Here is a 12,535-nt window from a genome sequence, read left to right on the forward strand (position 1 = left end):
GCGAGTTTGAGGAATGGCTAAATCTATTTTTTCCTAGGTCCACACTGTCAGAGAAAAAGATACCTCTACTTTGACCTGTTCGAGCGCACATTGACGAACGACGCAAGAGGTGCAATTTATAATACAATATCGCTGCATAGAGATCTGCTTCTGGTTCTCTGATTTATAGAGCCTCTGTTAATTATTTTTATCTGGTTACTAACTCTAGAGTAATCGAGTGTTGTGTTCTAAACCAAAGACATGCAAAACAATGACCTCAATAGAGAGAACTGCTGCCAGATGTATGTAGATAATTTCATGGTTTTATTCTCTAGCGGTTTCAGCAGGAAATTGACACCGTGTTGCCTTGTATTCAAACCACTCGACATACCTGCTTCGTGAAGTAATGACTGTCGTATTTTTTTTGTTTTTTTCTTTCAATCAGAGTAAAGGTACAAAAATTAAAATTAAGGAAATGCCAACCTGCATAAGGAACGTGCAAATATTCTTTCCAAAAAAAACGCTTTGCAAACATGCACTTATCAATAATGATGAAAATAACTTGCATCAGATGTCCTTCTGTCGCCCTCATATCTATTTCGCTATAAAGACTAGACACTTAATTTACATTTCACGGTTTACACAGCAAGTCAGAATTTTAATATGTGTGAGCTGAGCGTGTTCCAAATTTTGGGGGGTTTATTCAAGACAGTAATGTATGTAATGGAAGCCTACAGGTGTTTCGAGCCTTCGGCTAATGCATGATGTGTGGAGGACCGCATAACTCGCTGCACAAATTCTGCCGGTAGTTTTTTGTAGATTTTTATGATTTAATCCAGACGTGACGCACTACACTGCAGTGACGTACCAGAGGTGTAGCCTGGGCGCACATCTGCTGTCCCTTCGGCAGCCTTATGTCATTGAGCCAGGAAGGCTAAATGGCCCAAGTTAAATAAAAGCGGAATTAGCAAATGAGCGATCCATTCGCTGGTTGCGACACCAGATAGCTAAAAATAAAAATAGAAGCCAAAAATAAACGTGTCCAAAGTCACGACGAGATGCTTACATCACATAAGCGCCTTCCGTAGCCTCTTTTGAACGCATGCCGCTGTAAAGAGGCCCTGTCAAAAATAGTCGTCCTTAAGAGAGTTCTCTTGAAATGTTCTAAAATAACTTACGCCGACGATGTCACAATGCTTTTGCCCGGTGATAATAAAAGAGAACTATTATTTATGGAAATCAATTTTTAGAATATTTGCGCGAATGGTGGGGAATGAATTGAGTGAATGTTAGGAAAGCTAATGCAATTATATTCCGTTCAAAGAACAAACCTATCAATGAATTTTGATCTTATGCTAGGTAACACGAAGCTGTGGACACTATAAATGCCTCTATGTGGGGCCCATGGAAATCGTGAGATGGGACAAACATACTATTGGCAAGAAACTGAACCGAGTCATATTGATACACATTTCCAACAAGCATAGTTTCTTATCTATAATGCATAGTTCTAATTATTACCTACTGCATAAGTTAGGACAAAACATAAGTCAAGCTGTTAGTTGCACAAAAAGGTGCTACGTGATTGACTGCAAATATACCATGAAATGCCCTTACGTTTCCTTACTTTAAGCAATATAGTATTTTGTCGATATATTGCACCCGTTAAAATTATGTGCGTACAAAAATCCAGTTAAAACAAATCAACGGTTGCTTGCAGCCTTTATCTACATCAATACACAACAGTGTATACAACACACGAAGTCTTACCCTGCCTTCTACCATTTTGCCATACCTCATATCGCAAGCAGTCCTTATCCTATAGCTTGGGAAATTACCCTAGCATATTAGCAGCAAATTATTATGTATACAAAACAACTCAAAGAATCAGCTATCTGTCATACGCATATTCGAGTTTGTTGTAGTATCATTATAAATAGCTTTGGTGTATTGTAAAGTATATTGATATTACTTATGTGCACATTTATTTCATTGTGCACGCGATCACTGTTATATTGTTGTTCTTTTTTTTTCACACACTACTTTCGATGTATTCTTGGGGCACTGAATTCTACTTCATGCTGCATCTGCAGCGTTTTGCCCAGTGTCTCCTCTTCTCACTGTAATATGCGGGAAGAAATAAGCTTTCAATCCAATTCAAATTAAATTTGCAGTAAGAGAAATGAGATTTCGTAGCTATACTGAGCCTGTGAGCCTGGGACTCTGGTTAGACTCCGAGCGCAAAAACCGTGTTAGTTTCAAATTTTGTATTAAAGTTCGTGTCATGCCTCACTTTGCTTTGGCGAGACGTGGGCTACAATGAATTGTTTCCTTCCACAAGTCTTGATTGGTATGTGTTCCATGTCTGCAAGTCTAGTCCTGTCATCTCTATGCTAGGGCGAATTGCGCCTTTGTCGCTGGAGGGCAGGGCAGTCGCCTTTGTTTTCGCCAAACTTTCGTTGATCGATTGAAAGGTGCCGCAAGAGTGTTTGAGGGGGACAAAGGCTAGCAGAAGCACTTATAAAAGAAAAAAAACAGTTATCGACTTAACCCTTCAGCACGAGACACGCTAGGTCTGGGCGCATTCCAGAACAAATATGGCACTTTATAGTGTTGGCGAAAGAACGTCCATTGAAACTTATATTGAGAAAAATATTTGCGTTCATGCGAAACTGTTCGAAACGTTCACAGTGAATTACAAATACATTTGCAGAAATTTATTTTTTCTGTACGTGCCAAAATTTTCTGAATGTAATTATTGTACCTATTATTATCTAGGAACGAACTGTCAAGACAAAAAGAATAATATTTTCTTATTTGTAAAAAATTAATATCTTACATTTTTGCGATATTTTCAGTAAACGCAACGCATCTGCCTTTCAGTACAGGCAGAAGGCTCTTTTTTGGCAGTCAGGAAGGGATACGTGCGGCTTGGTAACAGTGTTTACACTCCAGTTTCAGAGATCAAAACATACTGGAAAAACCTTAAGATTTGCAAAAGATGCGAGTTGACAAATGTTCAAAACAAAATTTATTTTTAGATTCTGTAAAGAAACATTTAAAGCACCGCTCATTGCGGTGGTCATAAAGTAAGATGGAGTCCAAAGTCAGACTCCGCCCGCACCACTAATGTATCGCGGGGATTGCGGCACATGACTAATTAAATAAAGCCTTTTTCACCGGTAAAGTTTCAGCCTTAAGCAAAGAAAAGATATTTAATTGAATATCTTTCCGCCGGTGATGTTTAAGCCAGTCACCCCTTCAAGGAACGATTTACTCTAAGACTCTCTTCCTAAGAATTATAACCCAGAAAAACTTTGCACGTGGCCTGGGGAAATTCTATAACGCTAAAAACAGCAGCTTGTATCCCGTGCCATTGGGGATCAAACTTAATGCCTTCCGAATTTGAATGCGGGAGATATGCGATATTCTGAATACAGCGCATCAGTAAAGGCAGCTTTAACGTAGAGGTCAAGCACCTACTTGAGTTGCAGGATGGGAGCGGTTGGGATCTTCGTGTTGAGCAAATCTCGGCTGGTAAAAAATATAATTCTCGAGGCAGTTAACATCACTTAAGAGGGATAAGGCCAGAGCCTTTGGTCTGATAACAGCTCCGCTTGGCGATGGCGCGCGCTTGTTGCGGTGGCAGAGCTGGCGGTAGGTGGCATGCGCAACGCGTCCTCCTGTAAACAGGGTTAAAGGCATCACCGATGCACCCGTACATTGCTATAAAGACGACAGAGACGCTATATGAGAAGAACTCAGATATATTTCTCATATACCCGGCATGGTGTAGTTGCCTAAGGCGCTCGTATCGTGATCCGAGTGGAAGGAATTAGATCCCCGGTGGAGGATGATAATTTTCTTCAAGGTTAAACAGAACGTCACTCGTTGGTGGGTGATTGCGTCATTTGATTGATAGGTTCTGTGTGACACTTGCTGAGGACGGACGCACGCACAGACGCACACACATGGGCCTATAAAGGATTTCATCTTGAAACAAAGCCGCGCATCGTTGCACTTTCCTAACCATGTCTGAGGTGCAACCTGATCCCAGTTGCCAGAGCAAACAAATTGCTCCTGATCAGAAGAGGATTTCTCCATCGTGGTGTTTAGCACATGGTCATCGCCTCCTATACAAATACCCTGATTAAACACCGGGATTTAGTCCCCAGTTGTGATTCGATGGTGCGCGTCACGGCTCCCGACATCCCTATACATGATCACCCGTGACCATTGTAAAGCGGACAGACTGCTACTTGAAACTCAAACTGACAAAGTTCGCGCTATAACATTACCCACTGAAGCTAGTAAGTGAAGAACCACCCGGCAATGGATATAAAGCCCCGATTCAAGTGTGCCTCAAGATCCAACGTTGGTAAGAACGCACCTGCATGGCCTGCGACTGAGGTGTATGACCAAAGATCAAAGGGTACCGGTAGGTTCGATTTCGATCGACCCTGGTTGACGACGAGAAAATATTCAGCAGCATTCACTAAAACTGATGCGAGTTTCAGCATCTGCTGGCATTCGGGAATACAATAAGGAAAACTTGAATTTTCTCATCAAAATACATGTTTGAACACCAGATTTTTTACGGAGACATGTATGAACAAACATGTGCTCACATGATGAGTAACGATCACTACTGCTATTAACAATAATGTAAAGGGAAGAAGATAGATGTATTTCTTCTGGTTAAAGAGACAGCCATCCTTGCTTTGTGACTGGCTCATACGGCAGATTTCGTATGCTGTGGATAACAGGCTCGATTACTCTGCTCAACTGGCCTCTTCGGGTTGCCAGTTGTGAAAAGGGCTGCTAACATACATTTTTTATATATGTCAAGGAAGTAAGGAAGGGCAACGCAAGAGAAAACGGCTCCAAATATTCTCGAAAAATTTGTTTTTGAATATCAACAGCGGATATCTAACACGTGTCTTCCTAACTAGGATTTATATTAGGGTTCTGTATAAGGTCAAGTTGTGTCCGCAAATGAGGATGGGTAACAGGACCAAGTTATATGCTTTATAGACACCCCTAACTAGTGCATGCTACAAGAACCCTGAACTATTTTATTTAAACATCTTAAAAGAATAACTGTCTTGCTCACTACGATTACGAATTTCATCATTTGTTCGTGTGTTCAACAGTTAATCGAACCTACACATAGCATTTTCAATTGTCATCATATTGCTTTCAAAATGTCTTGAACGGTGGTGTCGATTCGGCAGTGGTTTCTATTCTATCAATATTTTCCAATTGTCAGTGCTTGGCACACTTAAGTTCCGGATCAATATAAATAATATTGATAGTCGCATAATTTACAGACATCGATTGATCGGCAGTATTTGCGTCCTGTCCCGAGGAATAAAAAACTGTTCACACAGGTTAAAACATTACAATGACCATCACAGTAACTCATCTTGATATCAGCGCTGGGTTAACAGCTTAACGTGTATCAGAGCAAGTACGTTTGATTTACTCGAAAGCTTAAATCAGCACAAAGGCTCTGCTATTTAAAGAAGAAAACTTTTTTCTCAAATGAGACTAAGTACTGGGGTTTAACAGTGAGCTCGCACTTGTGGAACTGCAACGTAATTAGCTCTACAGAGAAGGCTGGCTGAGCAGATCAGAAATAATTCAGAACGGTGCCAATCGTGGAGACATGTTTTCCAGTCACACCATACTGAATCAAGATGTCTAACATTTTTCGTCCACCTACATTTCAAAGCTGCGAGACTATCCGTATAAGACTGATGAACTTCCAGCGCGTGCCTGACTTCCTGCATGTTGTTTTTCTCGACGCATCAAGACTTACAGTAGTCTGTGGCGATATCAGGCAGGAGGAAGCCATAGCTTCCTCATGCCTGATATCTTCGGTATTTTTGTCAACTTTGTTCTAAACTTTCCTTTCTCTAGCCATGCTTAGACTTACTATATTTATGTGCATATCGCCCTTTTACCGTGTTTTTCTTCTTTCGTTTCAGGCTGGTATCTACAACCGCAATTTGTCACTATTTTGTTTCTTTGTACTCAGCACCATACTGGTTAAGTTATTCAATATTAACTTTCCAACTCTTAGTGCACTGTTTCTGTAGGAACAATTATTAAGTGTTAGGCAAACACACTCAACTGGAATGCCCCTGCGATTGAATGTGTCCACACAGATAAAGAACAACAAAAGCAAAAATTACATGACTGAGCTTAGGTTTGCCTAAGAGCGAGAATGGTCAATTTGCAGGACTGTTTTTACTGACCGCATCGTTCTGTCATCCCTACTACCATCATTATCATTATCACTAACTGTCGCTTCATTATCATTGCTGCTGTCATCCTTGTCATTACCACTAACTGCACCGTCATTGCCATCGCCACTATCATCGTCACGAACTAGAAGAATTATGGTCGGTTCCTCATGAAACTGTGATGTGCCTGGCGGTTTGATCAATTTAGAGGGCCTATGTAGTTAATGCAATCAGTTTATCGGCAACCTATGTGATTATTTAAGGGAGGCCGGCTTGTACTCTTCTAGTTTCCTCCTACTCCCCGCTCCTTTTTCACTATGCCTAATGGCAAACTCCCCAAATAAAAAAAAAATCTAAATATGGACCGTCATGCTTAATCACCATGATCATCAACATTTTTATTCCTAGAGCAGTGTGCTTTGGTGCGGAGAGTGCATGCTGCCATAGAAGAGCCGCCAAGTTGGCTACAGCATGCCATTGCTTGTGTGTACCTCCAGGAATTTTGGCATTTGTTATGGTGGGAAATTGCAGTGTTAAAGCGCTATATATGGCGCGAACATATATAGCAAGATTACAGTGACTTTCCCACCTACAAAACCACTTTTTGTTACCAGAATGAATGTGCAGACTTTTTCCGGGGGGCCTATTACATTGTAGTAACTAGTAATTGTCAAAGGCGCAAGTTCAAGGACACACATGCGGCAGCACACACAAACAGGCGCACAGAAGCACACACACAAACGCGTACACCTTGACCATCCGCAAACGCGCGCATTAACGGGAGTACACACACACGCCCACGAGGTCGCGTGCGCGCAGACACGTCTGCTTGCGTTTGGCAGAAACATTTTTCGGGATAACGGTTTCAGTTGGAAGGCCACTGGGCTACGCAAGGCCTGCTCTCTTCCGTCATTTTCGCGTGTGTTAGCGCAAATACACCCTGCGTTTCATTCTACTGTGATTATGTAATCAATGTGAGCGTGCAGCCAATACTGATGGTTAGACGCCAGCATCCAGGTGGTTAGACGCCACCTTGAAGCAACCATACGCATTTGGTTGGCTGTCATATCAACTGGTCTGCTGCACAGGTTGCTTTAAAAGCGCAGTCCTGGTGAAGTCGGTGTATCGGGACATTCTCCCTGAACCTCCTACTATAGCTAATATCGACACGTCAGAGATTCGCCGAGTTAGCCAGATACGCTCACTGCCGTATTATATACTTTAAGCTTGAGATTGATCTTGATATTTGACATTTGATGACTAATCGAGCTTGAGATGAATAATTCATATCTCGCGTATATTCGTCAATCTGGTTGCATAAGAACATTGGGCAGCCCTGTGCTTGTAATTAAATAAATGGGTACTTCACGCTGTGGTAATTTTCCTCTTAATGTAGTCATTGTTTTGAACGGCCAAATTATTGCTTACTTCCCCTCACCCCCTGTCCTTCCCCTTTTTCCAATGCTTTCTGACCAGCGAGAATGAGAGAAGGTTTCCTGTTTTGCTCCTTGGTTAACTCTTCCTTAATCTTAGATGAGAACTGTCCGATAATCAGCAACTGCATTTTAAGCATCCCGCATTAAAATATGACACTGTAGGTCGAAATAGCTCCCACAAAATACGTACAGAAGTGGACGGTTTAGAAGGCGGCACCGTAATAGCGAAATTCATTTCATCATGTAATCACTGCATTCCGGAGAATGTTTTTCTTGTGCAAATGCCGTGCGTCTACTTAGCTACTTTGGCGCCCCTCTACTGGCCCCAAGATCGCATGATGAAAACCAAGATGTGGGAAGCTCAGCTTGAAGGAACCCATTATGAAAGATCTATCTACAACGACGTTCTTCACATTTCATGTGCTGTCTTGTGGTGTGTGATGACCATATTAAGCTCTCTCCGCCTTAGCTGTCATCGACAAAGCCAAGAACTCTCAACGCAGTGTCTAGCATTCGGTTTTGGTGTTCCTTCCTTGTCCTCGTCCCTTTCGCGCCGTCTTCATAATCCACTTCAACCATGAACCAACTAGCCCAAAGCAAAGTACTTCTTGGTTACAGACCTAGGGCAGCGGTGCAATCGCTGCCGCGACATCCATGTTTTAATGGAGATGAAATAGAAGAGGTTCATTTCTAGCAATGTGCAAGTGCTCGTTAAAGATCCTCGGGCAACCAAAATTATCATTTAACGCGTCACAACGACATATTCGTTGTACCCTTAGATAATGGTGCGTATCCAAGTGGAGGATTTCCTTCGGTATTCATTCCTTTACTTTCTTCTGCTCGGTTCTCTGATGTTTTGATTGGCGTGTCCATAAATACATTACATTTTCATCTCATTTTTCGTTTTCAGGCTGTGCGATTCGCCGATCTTGCTGTGAGAGAGAGAGAGAGAGTGAGAAAACTTTTAATGAGCATATAATCAGTAAAAATTCGCAGGAGCTGGGTGGTCGGTGCCCCTAGTCCAGGGCTCCGCTGGCAGCAGCTGACTTGCGGACTAGCTGGATAATCCAGGCTTGCTGGTCCATGTTGTCGCTGGTCAGGGCCGCCTCCCACTGCTCGTGTGTCGGGCATGGCACTATTAACTATTAACTATTAACTGTGGGAAAATTTCATCTTCTGCTTTTTCTGGCTGTCACCTTGCTTTGTCAGATGGAAGGGAGGATGCACCAGGTGCAGTCCTCTTGTGAGGGTAAAAACCTCAACCAGCAACCATCATCATCCTATGGCAACCCCAGGCAAGGCCTACCGCACCACAGGGGAGGGGGGGGGGGGGGTTGTTTCGGGGAGCGGGCTTTTCCCAGCCGAGGGGCTCATGCAATCTGACTTTATTCCCGCCGGGGCGGAGTCGCAGTGCCAGTGCACCACGTCCGTGCCACCTCGGTGGGTCAAAGCCTGACACGAGAGTATCTTCTAATATCTGACTTCGAGTTTTCCTTTTTCGTCTTTGAATATTATCTTGGGTGGCCCCATTCTTCATGTAACTTTCTCTTGCCGAGCTGGCGTCTTTCGCGTTCAAGATAGAACCACAGCTCCTTCCTAATTTTCTTCTTCACCTCGAGGAGACTGGGTGTTTTCGCGCTGTAGACTGCTCGGCATCTAACGATCCAGATTTGATAATTTATTTCAACGACAGTCAGCACGAACTGCTTTCGTGCTTCGCTGGGCAGCGGGTTGAGATACCTGACGGTGGCATATGATATTCCCGGTAGCTCAAACAGTTCTTTCAAGCGATCCAGAAGTGAGGCAGGGAGGATACACTCGGGAAAAAATGTGTTCCGCGGTCTCCCGCACTCCAAAGAAAGGACATGCATCGATGGATCCAGACAATGTCGGCACAAAGGCTCGGCGGAGGATCGGTAAAATGCCGCGAGCGTAAGCGCCCCACGAATGACGCGCGGCGTACATCCAGGAAGTGCGCTGAGATAGATGTTTTTCCAAATGGGGTGCTCGGCGGACATTAGATCTCTGTGTAGATGGTTCGGTAGAGGTGGGGTCAGCAGGAATAGTATGGTCTTCAGTTGCGCACTTTAAGGCTCTTCCTTTAAGCTGTCACCTTTGTTGCATATTACAAAAGGTTTATTAATCCCAAATACATGCGGTCAGCCTGGCGGTTGTCCAACCAAATGCCAAAAACACAGGCACCTCGTCCAGTCCATGTTCTACGCGGTACCCGGATGTCCACTCAGTCACCTCAGTGCCGCTGGTTACCGACACAACACCTCGGCGGCGCCGGTTACCACCACAACAACCTTGCTTTCGGTTAAGAGGAGTTAGTGAAAGAATTTACATTTTTATATAAGCGTTTGCACTTAGGTCCACATTGAGAGAGGAAAATGTTTGCTCACCCAGAAAAAGAGAAAAAGAAAGAACTTGCGTGCAGCTCGAGAACCACGAGGAGGATATTCGCAAGCAGAAGAAGTGAAGATCTGCGAACCTTGCGTACCCCGCCGTTGTCGAAGTATTGCCACACAACGAGGGAAGCCTTCATTTTCACTTGCAACGTCTACATTCTACCTAAACTGCTTCTCCGCGTTCACCGAGGCATACAAGGAGCCCCGCTACTGAGCTCCAGCTGCGAGCAAACTGCTTGGATCGGTATTCGTAGCACCAGTGGTAAGCCTAGCCGAGATGGTTCAGCGTGTGCGGAGAGTGTGTCCGATATCTTTCGGGTTTTTCAACTCGACTTCAGATAGCGACAGCGACGTAGAATGCACGGGAAACTTTACTGAGCACGATAAAGCAATGTTTATTATTCTGACAAGAGAGTTGCCAGTCAGTGAGAGTTGAATAACCTCAGGTAATGGAAATTAGAACGGATCTCATAGATCGTATCTAACTACGGACCGTCAAAACAAAAACGTAACTGTTGAGGTATGGTTCCTAACAGGCGGTGGTCACCAGTTCGCACCTGCCTTAAATGTTCGGCGGAAAACGCCTTTCACATTTACAGAGTGTTTCTTTTTCATCGCTTGCATCGTGTGATGGTGCTGTTTTTTTCGCACACAGCGGCTCTTCCTTGGACTCCGTCATCGCTTTCCGCGGGCGCAGCTGGTGCCGGCTGAAGGATGTCCAGCGGCACGGGAGGCTCTGGGACTGCCGAACAACAGGAGGAGTATCCCCCCGACAAGGAGTACTACTCCAGCAACCGAGCCTTTCTGTGCATCTGCATCTGCATCGGCTGCAGCTACCAGTGCCTCACTGAATTCCCTTACCTCGTCCTCAGCCACGGCGGAGGTGAGTGCAGGGGTTGCTCACCTGAGCGTCAACGCGCTTCAGCTCAGCTTTACGTGCCATGGCATAATGTCTTTCAAAATAAACGTCCAATCGATGTCTTCATATCCCAGAGAACCTGACCAAAAAAGACCTAAGCTGCAGTGATTAGATTACCTTGGTTAGGTAGAATTTTTACTTGAAAAGCGTCGGATTTGTTTAGGTGCCTATCCTTTTCAAAACTCATTGTTTCAACGTCTGCCTAGTGAGAAATTCGACCTTCTAACCGCAAGCAGTTTTTTAGTACGGAAGCTAAGCTTCAACTTCAGAACTTAGCAAAATCGTCCAACGAAGAGGCGTCCGTGTGCTGTGCGATGTCAGCGCACGTTAAAGATCCCCAGGTGGTCGAGAGAGAGAGAGAACTTTTATTCGTCCAACAGAGTGACTATCCCGCTCTTCGGGGGTTAGACCTGGAAGGTGGAACAGTCGCCTTAGTTGCAGGCCGGTAGTTCTTGGACTCTGGCGGCATCTTCGGCCAGTCGAACAATTTCTCTTTGGGCTCTTGGGTCTGGTCTCCCAGGCGTCTTTAGTTATATTTTCAGCCCTGCCTGTTGACTTTGCACATTCCCATATTATGTGATCTTGAGATCCCCATTCCTTACATAGTGAACATAGGTCTGATCGTATTTCTGGCCATATATGGTTGACAAGAACTGGGTTCGGGTATGTATTTGTCTGTAGCTTTCTCCTGCTACTGCTTCCTTTTTGCCTAACGTGGAGTATGGTGGTGGTAGGGCCCTCCTTCTCAGTCTGTAGTGCATTGTTATTTCGCTATAGTTAATCAGGTCCTCTTGTTTGCCTTTCCGGTGGCACTCCTCCAGCCCGGTGTGTATCTCAGGCTAGTTTGTGTGCCGCCTCGTTTCCGGGCACGCCTGCGTGGGCTGGCGTCCAAACAAGGGTGACGCCTCTTTCTATTCGCTTTTGATCGAGGATTCTACCCACAATTTTTGCTATTACTCCAGCGGTGTAGCTCCTGATTGCGCTTTTGCTGTCACTGACTATGTATTTTGCCTCGGTCTGAGCAAGAGCCAGTGCTATTGCAGTCTCTTCCGCTGTCTGTATCGATTTTGTTTTTATTAACTGCTGTAACCATTTCTCGCTTGCCATTGAGTACGACTGCATTCATTTTTCCTTTGCCGCAGTATTCAGCGTCTACATATGCAATTCTACCTGAATTTGCCGTCTCGAATCTCCGTGTCTGTGTTTCGGCCCTTTTCTCTCGTCTTTGCTTATTATATTCAGGGTGCATGTTTTTTTGGTAATGAGGGGATATGGATCCGTTTCCGAACCTCCACTCTCATTTTCTCTGTCGTGTCCCAGTATTCCTTCGGTTGTATACGTATTTCCCTCAATATGTTCCTTCCACCCTTAGTTATCTCTAGCCTTCTTTGTTGTGTAGCTAGTGTTGCCTCAATTATTTCATCTAAGGTGTTGCATATTCCCAGCATCATTAGCCTGTCCGTGGAGGTACCCGCCGGGAGGTGTAGTGCTCTTTTAATGCATTTTCAATTCATGCTATCGATCCTGTCTTTTTCGGCCTTT

At 44.2% G+C, this 12,535-nt stretch overlaps 1 protein-coding gene across 1 annotated transcript in view; it reads left to right on the plus strand.

The window, feature by feature from the left end:
* The first annotated feature begins 10,735 nt into the window (after positions 1 to 10,735).
* Positions 10,736 to 12,535, plus strand: part of LOC146179085 (sodium- and chloride-dependent glycine transporter 2-like) — a 41,023-nt gene continuing 39,223 nt past the window's right edge. The window contains exon 1 of the mRNA XM_084580108.1: positions 10,736 to 10,957. Coding sequence (XP_084436234.1) covers positions 10,789 to 10,957 — 169 coding nt within the window. The 5' untranslated portion in view covers positions 10,736 to 10,788. The remainder of the gene's footprint in view (positions 10,958 to 12,535) is intronic.

This window comes from Amblyomma maculatum, chromosome 9 (assembly GCF_055883805.1).
Source record: "Amblyomma maculatum isolate TAMU_Amacu chromosome 9, ASM5588380v1, whole genome shotgun sequence".
Taxonomy (NCBI): Eukaryota; Metazoa; Arthropoda; class Arachnida; order Ixodida; family Ixodidae; genus Amblyomma; species Amblyomma maculatum.